Source organism: Schistocerca nitens, chromosome 1, assembly GCF_023898315.1.
Source record: "Schistocerca nitens isolate TAMUIC-IGC-003100 chromosome 1, iqSchNite1.1, whole genome shotgun sequence".
In the NCBI taxonomy this organism is placed as follows: Eukaryota; Metazoa; Arthropoda; class Insecta; order Orthoptera; family Acrididae; genus Schistocerca; species Schistocerca nitens.
Genome location: NC_064614.1, coordinates 833552105 through 833569045, shown reverse-complemented (window position 1 = coordinate 833569045; position 16941 = coordinate 833552105). Strand labels below are relative to the sequence as shown.

At 43.7% G+C, this 16941-nt stretch overlaps 1 protein-coding gene across 1 annotated transcript in view; it reads right to left on the bottom strand.

The window, feature by feature from the left end:
• LOC126263005 (serine protease easter-like) overlaps nucleotides 1–16941 on the bottom strand; it is a 161463-nt gene that overhangs the window by 61815 nt on the left and 82707 nt on the right. The window contains exon 2 of the mRNA XM_049959970.1: nucleotides 1344–1546. Within this exon, the coding sequence (XP_049815927.1) occupies nucleotides 1344–1546 (203 nt within the window). The remainder of the gene's footprint in view (nucleotides 1–1343; nucleotides 1547–16941) is intronic.

Sequence of the window (16941 nt, the reverse complement as noted above, 5' to 3'; positions counted from 1 at the left end):
CCAATAACTGCTCGCATGAGGGCCAGAAGTGGACCAAGCCGTTATTGACTTCTTCAGTTGAAACTTCCGGGCTCAGAGGCAGTGGTCGATGTATAAAATTTCTACCTGACGTTTCGTCTCCATATGCGGGAGACATCTTCTGAAGTCGTCCGGCTACTGCTATTGAGACTCCAGGTACTGTAGCATTTATAGAGCGCATACAGGGCACCACCATTCGTCACGTGATGCCGATGGTATGCCTATCTTATCGATAAAGAGTAGTCGATTGTCATTCTGCTGGCGCAACGTCGACATCCATATTTTGTCTAATTTTAAAACTTCCTCTTTTCTATTAAAATTGTTATCCTGATTGTGAATCTCTATACATGCGCGCATGATAATGGGATGTTCGTGCTAGAACGCTTGTCTCATTAAATTTAATTTCGTCATTCCCATCTCGAAAAACATGCTCAGCTACTGCCGATTTTTCGATGTGTCCTAAGCGACAGTATCTTTTATGTTCGGCTAAGTGGATGTTTACACTTCTTTTCGTTGTTCCAGTATATACTTGTCCACAACTACATGGAATTTTGTATACCCCAGGTTTTGCTAGGCGGTGTCGGGCATCTTTTGCAGTTCTTAAATATTCCTTAATCTTCTTGGTGGGCCTGAAGATTGTTTCGATCCCATACTTGGCCAGAACTTTCCCGATACGGTCCGTGACTTTATTAATGAACGGTAGGAAAACTTTTCCAGCAGGTGACCGTTGTTGCTCTTTACTTTTGGATTCTTTTCTTCTTTGATGGAGGGCTCGATCAATTTCCTTGCTGGTATATCCGTTTTTCATGAAGGCTGACCGTAAGTGATTTAGTTCATCTTGTAAGTAAGCCGGCTCGCAGATTTTGTTGGCTCTGTCCACCAAGGTTTTCATGACACCTCTTTTTTGCCTAGGATGATGGTTAGATTCCTTGTGGAGGTATCGATCCGTGTGAGTGTTCTTTCTATATACCTTGTGGCCCAGCCCGGAAGTTTCAACCGAATACAACACCGGCCGTGAAAGCCTAAATTGTACGTTATTGACTTGTTCAATTTGTGAAGCTCTTTCTCTCGAAGAAATCGTCCAATTTTTGTGAAACTATAGTCATTAGTTTGTCTGTACCTGTAGATCACATCTACCGATTTCCGTCCCATTCCAATAATTCCTTCATGTTACGTCGTTTTTTTATCTAAATGTGTCTGAGGAGCGTTCAAGCTGCCCACGTAATCGACTTTGGATAGACGAATGCTTATGGAGCTGTGCGCTTACCTGTTTTCCTTGCGCTACGCCCACGAGGAGTCAGTAGTGAGAGGCGGCAGGTACGTACCTGGACGCAGCAGACGCGCGGGTAGCGGTTCTCGAAACCGCACAGAGAGCTGCGCAGGAACTGGACGGCGCCGGGCGGGCGCGGCGTGGCGCGCAGCAGCGCCAGTAGCGGCGGGCAGCGCGTCACCTGCACGCACTCCCCCTCGGCGCCCGTGGGCGAGCGGCACCGCTCCCGTTGCGGCTGGTAGCCGCCCCACCAGCCCTCTGCAGTGCAAAATGGAAAAAAAAGCTACAGTAGTGCCCCCCGTGAATCGAGGTGCGTACAGGCATGACACATTGGTTTCGTCTCGTTCTCGCGCAAATTCACTTTCGCGACCGTGATCAGAATCCGTGACCTGTTTGCGACTACGGCGCGCAAGACAAACGATGTGTCGCCCCTCAGACTTACGCGGAAACATTTATTGGCGGAATGGTGGACCCGGATCAGAATTCTGTACTGTCTCTCGTTTTATTTTCAGTTAATCTTGTGACTCGTTCTATGCGGCCTGCCACAAATACCTTTCTTGTACGAGGGTAATCCCAAAAGTAAGGTCTCCTATTTTTTTAAAAGTGCAGAACTCTGTTTGAATGGCAGTTGGTCACACTATTATGAAGAGTACTTCACGCGCTCTGTGTAAAGACGCGCACGCCGCGCTGAGGCGCTGCCTTGGCTTGGCAGCCGTTGAGAACGGAGCTCCTGTTGGATGTTAACGCCAATTTCGCGCAGTTATTCGGTTTTCGAACGCAAAGGGCACTGTGCCGATTGAAATCCATCGCCAATTTACGGAAGTGTATGATGAATCGTGCATGGATGTCAAAAATGTTCGTAAGTTGTGTAGAGAGTTTGCAGCTGGTCGGACCGAAATTCACGACGAACAAAGGAGCGGGAGACCATCAATTTCTGAGGAGACAGTGTTGAAGGTTGAGCAAAGCATGCCTGAAGATCGGCGGATCACCCAGTATGATCTCTGCAGGTTGGTTCGTGAAGTTTCTCTAAGCACCGCTCACAGAATTTTAACGGAAACATTGAACTAGCGGAAGGCGTGCGCAAGATGGGGCCACGCATGCTGACTGAGGACCACATGCGGAAACGAGTTGATGCTTCCCGCGCATTTCTTCACCGCCTTGCAGCCAAACAGGACAATATTCTGGACTCAATTGTGACGGGTGACGAAACCTGGGCATACCACTTTAGACCTGAGACCAAACAACAAGCCAGTGGCGGCATCCTTCTTCGTCAAAGCCGCGTCGTGCTGGTATGACATGGGTTTACAAAAACTGCCACAGCGTCTACAAAAATGAATCGATAGAAATGGTGATTATGTCGAAAAATAGCTAAACGTTCAAGCTGTAAACTGATGTAAACCATTGTAGAAATAAATAGGTCTATGTACATACAAAAAAATAGGAGACCTTATTTTTGGGATTACCCCCGTACCATTATCATCACACAGTACATACACCCTAGGTCCCCAGTTTTTTTATCTATGCAGAACCCCACCGACAAACTTTCAGAGATTGTAAGCATACGCCAAAACAATATATCTAGCAAATGTGAAATACAGACCTTAAAATCTATGAGCACTTTTTTTTAGTAGAGGCTAAGTGTTTCACAGAAGCGAAGATGAACAAGTGCTTATAATTCTATGTTGTGCGCATTAGAGCCCATGTTTCCTGGACAATATTTCTTGTTTTGGTCCATACTACCAACTTTCGAAATTGTTGAGCAAAGAGCTTTCCGCAAGAAATGTAGACTGATGGGCCAAACCATTATGACCACTGCCCAACGCGTCGTTGGATGCAATCTGGTTGCGTTGTGGGCACGTGATGCGGTAACAGAAGTATGTAAGCGGAGCAGAAACGGACGGGGATCACGCTACCGAAGACATATTCTGCAAATGGGGACTCTGACAAAGAGCAGGTTATTATTACGCATAGTCTGTGAAATGGCGAAGCTGGTCCAAAGTTTACGTGATACTCTCGTGAGCACCTACGGAAAGAGGCAGAGGACAGTGAAACTACCACTAGGCGCTAAATGGTTGGTGGTCCACGATTCTTCACGGAACTTGGGGTTCGGAGGCTTGTCTGCTCTATAAAGTAGGTTAGATGGTGATCTGTGACAGCTCTGCCGAAAGAGCACAATGTTGGTGCACCCAGAAGTGTTTTGGAGCACACAGTTCATCATAAGTGGTTCAACTTGGAGCTCCGCAACAGACCACCCCAGGTGTTCAAATGGCTCTGAGCACTATGGGGCTTAACTTCTGAGGTCATCAGTCCTCTAGATCTTAGAACTACTTAAACCTAACTAACCTAAGGACATCACACACATCCATGCCTGAGGCAGGATTCGAATCTGCGACCGTAGCGGTCGCGCGGTTCCAGACTGTAGCGCCTACAACTGCTCGGCCACCCAAGGTGTTCACATGTCGATCCAGCGACACAGTCAGTTACGATTACAGCAGTGGGCGCTCGACCACTGCTGTAATGGAAACGTGTCGGCTCTTCGGAAGAATCACATTTCTGCTACACTAGATCGATGGTCGTCTCCACAAACGCCCTCCTCGAAACGTGCGGCTCGAAACGTGCAGCGCGCCCTGGACGCAGGGTGGTGGGTGTGGTGGGTGCAGTATGATGCTATGGGAGACATTATCCGGCACCTACATGGGACCTGTGGCAGCTGCGAACCACTTGCATCGCTTCAAAATGGTTCAAATGGCTCTGAGCACTACGCGACTTAACTTCTGAGGTCATCAGTCGCCTAGAACTTACAACTAATTAAACCTACCTAACCTAAGGGCATCACACACATCAATTCCCGAGGCAGGATTCGAACCTGCGACCGTAGCGGTCGCTCGGCTCCAGCTGTAGCGCCTAGAACCACACGGCCACTTCGGCCGGCGCATCGCTTCATGCATAATGTTTTCCCCGACAGCGATGTCATATTTCGGTAGTATAACTGTCCGTATCTCGGAGCCTGAACTGTGCTACAGTGCTTTGAGGAGCATTATAGTGAACTCACGTTGATGTCTTGGCGACCAAATTCGTCTGATGTAAATTCTACGCAACCCATCTGGCTCGCTATCGAGCGCCATCACTGCATACGCAAATCAGCGGCCGTTACTTACGGGAATTACATGACCTGTTCGTAGACATCTAACGCTACACACCTCCATAAACCCACCAACAAACTGTCGGATCCCTGATACACAGAATCAGCAATGTATTTCGTTCCAAAGATGGACAAACAAGCTATTAAGCAGGTAGTCATAATGTTTTGGCTCATCACTGTATATCTCACAGTAGAGAAGGTGAAAATACGCTCATAGGTCTTAAAGTGTGCTTTTTAGAGACCATGTTCATTAGAGAATTTTTTCTTGTTTTGTTCCATACTATCAACTCGGTGGAGGTCTGCTTCACCCTATGCATAGTCTTCCCCGCAGTTTTTACCCTCTATAGCTGAAGCACTATGAATGTTATTCACCGATGTTGTGGCATTACCGTCACATTTCACTGTGAAACCTTAATTCATTTTTCGGTCACTATTTTGCGGTTACATCTGTGAAAACTCGAAACATAGCTTTGTGCTCTTCTAGCAGTTCAGGTTGGCCCCAGTATGGTTTTAGGTCTCCTTTGTCAGCAGAATAACTTTAGAAACAAAATACAAATGCAAATTAAATCAGCAAGATACACCTCCCTGGAGTATTGAGCAACCTCCACAGAAGCCAGGCTGTTTCCCAGTTCGCTACTTTTGTATGGATACAACGAATGCTTGTTCTCATGCTGGACAGTGAACGCCACACCCACCTTACCATCCCCTTGGGATAATTGAGCGTGACACTTTTGCCTCGCTTCGCTAACGTCAAAATCCCAGACGCACGGTGGCCCTTAGTTCCGTTTTACTCCAAAAATTTGGACTGTCCAATGAGATCGCATAGTGTCACTTAGTGCATACTGCGCACAGGCCGACCAATCGAGGTAACACTAGTTCAGCCCAGTGCCGAGTTTTTCCTGTTAAAATGTGGGTCTTTTACGCAAAAACTGGGATATTTGCTATCCCTTCCCAGATATATTCGTAAATTTTGTTGCATTTATTCTCCGGCACATAAAGGATGAAAGTTGGGCAGGAGGAAGCAATTTTTTCGACATTCAGGAACGGATTGTCAGAGGACTTGACAGCTGACCGCCACCTGGGGCTGTTTGGCAAAGTTTGCTGGTCCTGAGGAGATGTTAGTTTTCACAATCCGTGTTGATGCAATACATAATCTGAGTTGCTCCACTTCTCATATGTTTCGGGTACGCGCTAATCTTGCTGATTTAATTTGCATTTGTATTTTGTTTCTTTAATTTTGTGCCCGTGAGCTGCACAGATAAGGATATGTTGGTGCTTCATTCTCCAGGCAGTCTTCCTTTTAAGTTTGATAATAATTGGGTCGATAGCCTTCGTGAAATTTTTAAATTAAATAATTCCGCTTTTGGCTGTTAACACGTTGTTTACTACAATTTCAATTTCGAAGTAACCTTAAATTTCATACTGCAGGACTGCAACATGAAATTTAAATTTAAGTGTTTATATTACTGTTTCACCCGATTTCTATCGTGTATGGTGTATGGAACAGCAGATAAATTTAGAACACCATATGAAACTGCTCTTGGACAGCATGTCACAGCTTTATATTATTGAGTGGGTCAGAACATCTCACAATTCTTGAAAATTACCATATGTTGAAATTGTAGTCGCAATAACTGATTCTCGGCAGCCAAATGCGGAATGATTTCATTTAAAAAGTCTTCTTTTTGATTCGTACCTCCCACAGTACTAGCGTAATTTTTATTAAAATAATTTGTACTAAGTTATTCTTGTTCTTAGATAACTTTGGTTTAATCTTTGTGAAATTTAAGACTAAATAAAATTCTGTTAAAAGTGACCTGACCTCTATTTCAAGATCCTTAACTTACTTCGTTAAATGACCCATAAAAAAATAAATGTAACTCAGTATACTACCAAATTATACTTTTTTGTGTCCACATTGACCTTTTGCATACAGTGAGCATATTAGACGACAAATTACTGATTACTTCATTTCGGAACAGCAACGTGCATCGGACTCCACTCAACAGCACCAGGATCCTTACTTATCAGTGTCGTAACACATGTCCTACAATCCTCTCCCTAATTCTTGAGAATTTTTGTGACGTACAGTAGTGGAAATCAATCAAAAGGCAATGTCTCAAGCATGCATGTATCGAATTTATTATGAAAGTAGTAGATACTTATAAGACATAAACAATAACAATAGTTTCTTCCATAATACAAGTAACAAAATAAGGCGTTTGCATTTGCTGGGTGGAAATCAGTATAAAGGCGTTCACTATCCTGTATGGTTATTGCACTTTTAGTACTTTGTCCAACCAGCTTTTTTCCTAACTACCTCAGATATTCTCTCCTGCTATAATTTTGTGAAGGTTTCTAATTCTTGCAGCGAAATTGTCGCCACTCTTCTCGTATCGCTTTTCCAACTGACATATGACCTCTATATGCTTTCCATTGCGATAAACACATCTTGCAAGTATTCCCAAAAAGTTTTCTCATGTCTCAGATTCACGTTACATGAAGGCCAGGGTAAGACGCATGCATTGTCTAGTTGAAAATTGGAATTTCGTCCCCTAGATTAGTAGGGTAAAGACAGTATTAGCACCTTTTGTTGGTGCAAGTTGCCTACATCAGGATAATCATACATTCAGGGGCAAACCTATTGTTCTCTTTCGATTGACAGGTCGTTAACCCATTGTTCTGCTAAGTGGATCTGGAGTCTTGGGGATAAGATGTCCTTCTGAGGAACCTCCCGCAACCATTCCCCCCACCCTCCTCCTCCCCTCCTCCTTCTCCTCGCCAACCCTCTGGGAACTCCTCTCACTGATTCAAGCAGGCTTTTGATACCAAATTAATTTACTACTTAACTAAATTGATCAATTAATTAACCCCTCCATCTCTGAGAAACCACAATTACTCCCCCTGCCCTCCCCCACCTGTAAATTCGCGGGAAAAAGACTTAACTGATTGGCTGTTAGGCAGGGAATTGATTGCAGTGTATGCAGTATTACTTAAACAATTTCTGCTAGACAAGGCAATGTGTGAATATTGTTTATTTAAACAGTTTGTTGGATATGCAGTGGTGTATAGAAAATAGTTTATTATTTATTTAAGGAAATTGGTGGGAAAACGATTGCAGTGTATGGAATACTGTTTTAACAATTTCTGGTGGACAAGGCAGTATGTGGAATATTGTTTATTTAAAAAATGTAATGTCTTCAATTCCATGCCTGAAATTAGTTCATTTACTCGTTCAATGAATTTGACAGAAAATTGACTGCAGTGTATGGAACACTGTTTCTTTAAACATTTTGAGGGTGACAAGGCAGTATGAAATATTTAAACAATTTCAGTACGTATACAAATCATGCAAGGAATACTGTCAACATAACTCACCACATGTAACAACACTTTTAAAAATCTTTTGCACTGGCCGCTGGGCATTTCGCAACCACACCCCCAACTGCTTCGTCTGGCTGGTTGTCATGGCTAAACGTCGGAGATCGCTATCAATCGGGAGTTTGATGTCACAATTGGGTTTTTAAGTCACTATAGAATTACTAAATTCGTTCTCTCTGCTACATTTGGAAGGAGGAAGACAAGGAAGGATCTACTGTGTCACAGGATAGAGACGACATCAAATACCACTGCACGACAGAGTCCACTGTGATGTACTGAGAAGTGCTAAACATGGCACACTTAAACCACAATCCAGTCTGGAACAGTAGTTGTCATGGCTACATGTCAGAGATCACTGCAAACATTCATATATACAGACCACTGCCCCCCCCCCCCCCCCCCCTCCCTGATGTCCACATGCAGCATGCCCATCCCCTCATAATACACCACCAGCACCAATGCTCAGAGGCTATAGAAAACTGCTACAGTTGTGAACTTGAGTATTTGCCAGAGTGCACCACTATGATCATGGATGGCAGCTGGGGTAGATAGGAGTGTTAGAAATTTGGATGTTTAATATGTTCATCGCCAAAACTTGGCAGTGATCAATACTGAATTGCTCAATTTTCCACAGAGAGAACATGCAACACACACAACTGCAAAGACAACCCAATGCATACTGAGTATTAGTCCACTATTTAGCTATCCAGAAGGCGCCACCAATGGGACTTGCCCCTGCAGCTGTGGGCAAGAACTGATTAGCTGGATGGCTGGAACTTTTCTTTGTATGCACTGCTCCTGAGAGCCTTAATCCAGAAATGTCAATTTCTTCCAGCTAGAGGCTACCTCCTCCACATGACGTGCTCACCAAATGGTGTCCTAGGAAACCAGCCTTATCACTGTAATTATAATGAGATATTATGATTGCAGTTCCACTCTGATAACATTTATCAATGAGTGAAGTATGAGAAAAACCTCCTCCTGATGGCTGTGGCTCTGGAAATATCAATATCTGTATCCCTTTTAAGACTGGATATAATTTTCCATGAAAAATTCTTTATGCCCCTTACAGTTATCAGTGCATTGATATCGAAATCTTCCATGTCAAACCTATATCTCCCTTATGACCAGACATAGCCGTTTTCTTTACATGTCAGAACATGATCACAGTAAGTGGTCGTCTACAAATGATCTGCCTATGGAGATGTACTCGTAGTTGGAGAAGGGAAACTCTTTATATCTCAAGATGTTACCTACAGTCGACACACTGTCCACTAACAAATAACTTATTACAAGTGTAATGAAAATAAATATCCAGAAGCTATAGTTTGTAGATGGCCAGGTGGGGTTGTGGGTACATATCACAGTAGCAAGGCATAAACAGAGATAAAGAAGCACATTTGGAAAGCAATAAGAGCATATACGTCAGAAAAAATGTGACCAGCAACAGAAATCAATTCTGTACACATGTCAAATACCTCTTGTATACCCTTACAAGAAGGAGTGGATGTCAAATGAACATGTAGAACTGTTTCCAGAATTTAAGCTTCCGTCAAGTGCAGCATTACGTGAGTCTGCAGACAGGCTCTCTGATGGACTGGACCAGTACATAGAATTGCTTCCAGGCTTTGAGTTTCCACTACACCCATCATCTGAACCACTCGCTGAGTCTCATATAGGGAAAAGGCGACTGTTGCTATACTTCTCATGATCGTCCTATCCAAATGCATGCATGTGGATCATCAGAGAGAGGGCAAGTTTTAGGATTTTTTGTAGGTTGGTATATAAGACGCCCAAATATTCTCGTAGAGACGACCATATACACATAGAAAACTGTAGAAAAAATATGAAAGATGACATAAAATCGGTAAAATTCGAGGCATAAGTACGAAAAATTGATGTGAAATACGTAAAAGTTGAGGGAAATACGATGAAATGTGTAAAATCGCGAAAGTCTAGTAAAATTACAGAAACTGACTGAGAATACATAAACTTAGAGAAAAATACCATGAAAAGAGTACAGAGCCAAATCAATAAAACTGCATGTTATGGAGGAGGAGAATAGACTGATACAAGGTATACACACCTTAATAGTGGAAGGAGTAGACGTTCTGCAAACGTGGCGTCAAAGCGAAATGGGAGTATTATTCCACACATGAGCATTACAAACTAACATTTGACCATGGCTTCTGTGTGCTACCAGGGTTAGTGGTAAACTGCGATAAGACTGTTACATCTCCTCTGTTTACTGATCATGGTGTTTGCTTCCTTGTAAGATGTTGCTGTTTCTTCATATTAATTTTCGGCTGCCGACGATCATTTTATAGGACTGTTGTGAACATATCATAATTTCTGAACCATAATTGGGCTTGGAGTTTGTAAAAAGCAGCCATCATATACCTATAGATACCTATGGAGGGCTTGTGTTACAAAGAATCGATGTTTTCTTTGATGTTCAAGGTAGCTGTTTTATCACCTTACAGTTTGTCACCATAGTTTATCATAGAGAAACTTACAGGGAGAATGTTTCTCATGCAGAGGAAATATATTTCTTACGTTGGAATATCAACAGTGTTGCTTTCCACGTGACTAATATGTCGAGAACTGCACAACTCTGGCATTATAGCATGTTTAAGTGTAGAACCGTGTAGCTTTGGAATGTGTTTATGTTCAATGATCATTCCCTCTTTTCGTTATCTTCTTGGTATTGACACCAAACACCAAAAAAATACTTCAGGACTGATAGCGCAGTTGATTTACATAAAATGTTTCAAACCCCATCTGTCTGGAGCTCTATCATGCACAAATCACATGTTTCTTCTTAACCACATGCTTCTTCTTACCATCACAACACCCTTATATCTCCGCCGGACGATGTGGCCGAGCGGTTCTAGGCGCTACAGTCTGGAACCGCGCGACCGCTACGGTCGCAGGTTCGAATCCTGCCTCGGGCATGGATGTGTGTGATGACCTTAGGTTAGTTAGGTTTAAGTAGTTCTAAGTTCTAGGGGATTGATGACCTCAGATGTTAAGTCCCATAGTGCTCAGAGTCATTTTGAGCCTTATATCTCCTATACACCGATAATGGGTGCTAACCTCGACAAGTGTGCATCTGGAGAGACCTTGTGCACTTGGATTGGTGCCGTGAGTAAGACTGGCGCTGAACAGTCTTCGCTGAACAGCTGTTACGGACTCAGCTCGCTACGTTCCTTCACCAGTCTTGGAATACAGTGGGTATAGTACCCTCTTACTTTTGGTCAGCTGCAGATTAACTTGGGGACAGTGGAATAGGGATGGTTGGTCAAAGATAGGGCATGGAGATCTTTCAGTCTCTAACTTTATCCTAAGAATGCGAGAATACGACTCCCATCCACATAGGGACAGACGGGCAGTTGTAATCATTAATTCAGCACTATGATCGAAGTGCTAGAAAATTGCATGTAACCTAACTACATCGGTATAGGATGCTGTCTGGAAATCTTTGGTGTATATGTTCGAGAATGAACCATGACATACTGCATAGTCATCTATCTACAGTCATAATCTAGTATATGACACATGCAAAGTAGTGGAGGGGTGGTCTAGTGATGATACAGAAATTGAGAAGCCTGCTGCCTTGTCATTGGTCAGCACTGAAATTACAGAAAAATTTATAAAATTGGTAAAATTGATCACACTGTCAACTATGTGCTTATTACAGTATATCGATGGTGTCTTTTCCTCCACATCCGTCCACTGGTACATAGTTGATTACCACATAATGGTTGACTGATCCAACTAGTTTGATATGGAGAGTGTCTTGGTGGGAGCAAAACCTTCCAGGGAGGGTCAGCACCGAAACAGTGATTGTGTACATGGCTGGAATATAAGGAGTCAATCGAAATGGTACACCAAGACATCTGCTACCCCATCACTGTGGAAAATGAGATTAAATGTAGAGGTCATCTCCTTTGGACAGCCATTTGGAAATGCTCCACACATCGCAAACTCTTCTAGTTTTCATATGTTGCGATGTCTTCCACAATTTGGCCAATAAGAAACACCGCCCTTGTCTTTTCTTTCAATCATCCTGTGTGTTATGAGCTCAGCAGCATAGTTTACACCACGCAATGTCCAGCTTTCTGTGAGAGCCATTGGATTGAAACATGTTAATGTTGAGTTAGCACCTGACACAGACCTCAAATCTGTGGTAGAAAAACAAAATGTATGACAGTATACAAAGCTGTAGTCATACACTGCTTCACTGTGTTACAGCAAGAAACAGTGAATCAAACAACAACACAGGGACCCTCTCTTGCAATTGATAGTCTGCGGGATATAGTCCTCCTACGGCACAGGTGACAAAACTTTACGCTGGCCTGTAAAAGCGACTTCGATCCCTGGTCAGCTGCTCCAATGGAGCAATACCTATATCTTTAATAGGATCGCCACTGACCCGTGGAAAAAATTGCTGTTTTGAAGAGCGCGCTGCAGCACGTTGTGTGCAGCAGTCACCCTCCGTTTCTGGCGGTGGCGCCGCTGTGGCAATCGCAGCTTTGGTGTCTCCCTCTGGTGGAAAAGGGGAAAGGTTGCCTGTTAAAGTGTATTTAAGGGGTGCGATGAGCTCCCCAGAGGCGGTTGGTCAGTCGGAGTGAAGATGGGTCAGTCTCGCGTCACCAGTTGCTGGTCTGTCTCTCGTTCGCATTGTGCGGCAGTTAGTGTCTGTCTGTCGTCGGAGTGCTAGTATCTCTGTCGTTTGGATCAAACTTTAATGCCGGCAAATGAGAGTCTTGCCACTCCGCCAGTAACAGAACTCAGCTAGTGGTCGCCGGGTCGGGGCTGAGTTCCTGCGTCTTGGTCTGCGCGTTAGGCCGCCAGTCTGCTCGAGTTACGGTTATCGGCGGTTGGATCGATCGGTTGGTCGGTCGCGCACTGAGACACAAGATGACTTGTCCACCTTGAGCGTCGGCGCATGTGACGTCGCCACGCGAGTCCAGTGGGCCGCGCCGTATAGCGAGGGATAGTGGCTTCGTAGTCGACACGAGAGCAACAGGAGTCAACCCACGACATCGGTCTGGCTGGTGCGAGCTGCGACGCCGTGAGACGGGAGATGGGCGCGCCTTCCTGCGTCCGTTGAAGCGGCTGGCAGCGAACGATTCGGGAGACCGTTGGGGGTGCTGCGCCAGGTCTTCGCCAGAAATCGCACTTTATCAGAAGTTAAGTGATTGGAAGAGCTGTTGAACGGAATGGACAGTGTCACGAAAGGAGGATATAAGATGAACATCAACAAAAGCAAAACGAGGATAATGGAATGTAGTTGAATTAAGTCGGGTGATGCTGAGGGAATTAGATTGGGAAATGAGACACTTAAAGTAGTAAAGGAGTTTTGCTATTTGGGGAGCAAACTAACTGATGATGGTCGACGTAGAGAGGATATCAAATGTAGACTGGCAATGGCAAGGAAAGTGTTTCTGAAGAAGAGAAATTTGTTAACATCGGGTATAGATTTAAGTGTGAGGAAGTCGTTTCTGAAAGTATTTGTATGGAGTGTAGCCGTGTATGGAAGTAAAACATGGACGATAAATAGTTTGGACAAGAAGAGAATAGAAGATTTCGAAATGTGGTGCTACAGAAGAATGCTGAAAATTAGATGGGTAGATCACATAACTAATGAGGAGGTATTGGATAGAATTGGGGAGAAGAGGAGTTTGTGGCACAACTTGACAAGAAGAAGGGACCGGTTGGTAGGACATGTTCTGAGGCATCAAGGGATCACAAATTTAGCATTGGAGGGCAGCGTGGAGGGTAAAAATCGTAGAGGGAGACCAAGAGACGAATACACTAAGCTGATTCAGAAGGATGTAGGTTGCAGTAAGTACTGGGAGATGAAGAAGCTTGCACAGGATAGAGTAGCATGGAGAGCTGCATCAAACCAGTCTCAGGACTGAAGACAACAACAACAAGTGATTGGAGATATGTTGTTTCATTTACTTGTTAAATTATACTTGTTTTCCTGGTGAGGTCACCAGCCGCTTTGTTTTGGGGTCGTCCCACCATTCTTCTCCGTTTGCCCACCAACGGGAAGGTGGTTATTTATGAATTGGGTGGTCCGTTTCTCCCTTGTGGAGTAGGGGCGGGTTAGAGCAACCTGCGATTCGGGTTGTTCAGTAATCTCCCTGTCAATCTGCCATGCGTTAATAGCTGCCTCTGTCATTTTTGTCGAATTCGGTGTTAACGAATTTATTGCTTGAACTCTATCGGCCGAATTCCTGAAATATGCTTTTATCTTGCCTATCATCTTGAGAGGCGGTATATGTGTAATGTGGATCATGTTTGTATATTTTAGGTAAGACTGCATTTCATGAGTTTTTATTTAAATGGTCATTTTAGTATATAAAGTTGCCACCCTTCCACCGTAAGAGTTTTTTTTAAAATCAAGTTGCACCTTCGGTGGCAAGTTAATTTTTTAATGTTAGTGTTTTGTACTATTTCCATCCCTCCTACGGGGTGCATAGTTTATGTGCTTGTGTGAGTTGTTAAAATTTTTAGTTTAAAGTAATCTGGTGTGTTGCAGATTTGCACCAGTGTAGTCTTTCAGAGGTTGTTGTGAGCGGTCGCGACTACGGCCGGTCAAAAGGCAGCAGCTAGGTTCTCAGCCCCAAAGCTCATACTGTCAATATTTGTTCTTTCTACCTCGGAATAAAATTGTAACTTGATATTTTGAGGGTGCTTTTTGATTATAATTTTAAATCTGTTTGAAAAAAGGGGCTTTTAGGAATAAAATTTCCATTTGTTGAAAGAAGTTTAATTTGTTTTCCTCAGTTACCCACTGGCAAATACTTCCACGCTCACATAGTGTGATTAAATGTGTTAACGTTCTTGATGAATCGCTTGTAGATAAAGTAAATTCTTAAGAAAAGGTTTCGAAAGTAAAATCACGGTTCAGCCACATATCCTCAATGTCAACACACAGACAGTATTTGTTTTCGATGTATTGGAAGAGAGGGATGCGATAATACCGAGCTCTCTACCAGGTGGCGTTAGTGGAATTTTTATAGTGTGTAGTTTCTCTCTGTTGAATGGCACAAAATAACGAGGATAGAGAGAATGTTTGAGTGACAGAAATGAATGCACTCTGAGGGACTCAGATCTGCTTGGGACTGCAGTACGTGCCCTTAGTTTGTAAATGAATGACAATGCAGTAGCAAAATCCTTGTCCTTCTTTCAGTTCCCATATGATGTGAAGTCTTCCTAATTTTCCGTTAAGAAACACCACCATAACTGCTAGCACTGTCTTTTGTAACACCTCGTGTTGCAGGAGAAAGCTTCGTTTGGCAGTGGCCTTACACAATGTACACGACTGGCAGTGCTACGACAACGAGTTCTCATTTGCACCAAGTGGTCAAAACACAGTCCTGTCACATTAACTTAGCTCACTCTGTTTCTTGAAAGGTTGCAGAAAGCGGAAGATACAGCGCTCTCCGACTTCCGCTCAGTTACGACTTAAATTGGAATGATCACATGGACAAAGCTGCACGGAGGGCAGAAAAGAGACTGAGGAACAGTTACAGCATGCAGAGGGACTGTCTAAAGCCACGTTGGAGTTCTGCTGTGTGGGGGCCTTAGCAGACAGGTTCGAAAAAGGTGCCATGTACACGATTCACTAGTGGCTATAATCATTAAAAGACAGCTCCACAGGATCCGACGGAAGTATGTGGTTGAATATAAAGAGCTGATTCCAAATTGCGGACAGCATTTCTACCAGAAGGTGTAACACTATAGATCTGATAAGCCAGTGTACTGGTCACAGGATTTTGTATGTTTCTAAAACTGCATTTCTTAAGTGATTTCTCACATAACACACCATCTACTGAACGTGATCGTTGTTAATCAACCATCATCCTCCTTTGCTATAACTCCAAGGATACATCGCAGTGTTACACTGTCTACATGGTATCAACACAGAATGTGCTACAAATACTGATTGTTAGCGTGAGAAGTATCTAGCAGTTGCATGAGGGAGTTGCAAATATCGGCTTAATACCACATTCCTCAGCCGAATCACTTTCTAAATTCGGTGATAAGGGTGATTTTATTACGAGCTTACATCGATGGCTATGTGCACCCACAGTTTCGGTCTGTTAATACACGCCCCGCGATCACCGCCTATATTCAGTGTCTCGGTACTTGTGTGGAAGACTTCATTTGGAAGCAATACCATTCCTCGATTTACAAACCATGTATAGTTTTTAATATTGATATCGTTAGCGATAGTTTTGTGTGCCTGTAATATGAAGACCGCTTTTTGTGCAGGGTGACAGTAACGTGGGCGTTGCGATCGTGATTTTAACATCTGGTCGCTTATAAGACGATTACGCCTCTCTTCCTACGCAAGAAAAACAAATGAGGCTTGTCCATCAATCGCGGATTTTCACTCTGTATTGTTTGGTGCCACCGACATTCAGCTACTGGCGAAGTACTATACTTAGTAGACGATCTGTGATAGATTCGATGTGATCGGCAGACTTATAAAGTTTGTTTTGGGGTGTAAAGTTATTATGGTGATTGTTCTGACATTTTCTGGTGGAGGGTGAGGCTTTGACAATGCCAGTCACCCGTGCTAGCGAAACGTCAGTAAAATCATCAGACGAACGTCGGCCGAAGAACCCGAGACAGAAGCAAATAGGCAGTTTGTCAACAAGTGGCCACGAAAGACTTAACAACGTCACTCATTGTCAAATGTTATCAGACTGGGGCTGCAATCGTAACATTTAATGGTAATTATAGTGATAAATATGTGGCTGGTTTACTAGGACGTATGGTGGAGGTAGCCTTTGGCCAGAACGAATGGGCAATTCCGGCTTAAGGCTCTTTCAAGCGGCGGGTAGAAAGAAAAGTTCCAGCCGGCCAGCTAGTCGGTTCTTTCCCATAGCTGTAGGGGAAAGTCCCGGTGGTGGTGTCTTCTGGATCGATAAATATTGAACTAATAGTATGTATTGGGTTGTCTCTGTTACCGTGTGTGTTGCATGTATTCTATGTGGAAAACTGAGCGATTCAATATCGATCACTGCCAAGTGTTGGCGCTGGACGTATTAGACATCCGCATTCCTACCACTCCAATCATCCTCAGATGAACTCCATGGTCAGGGTG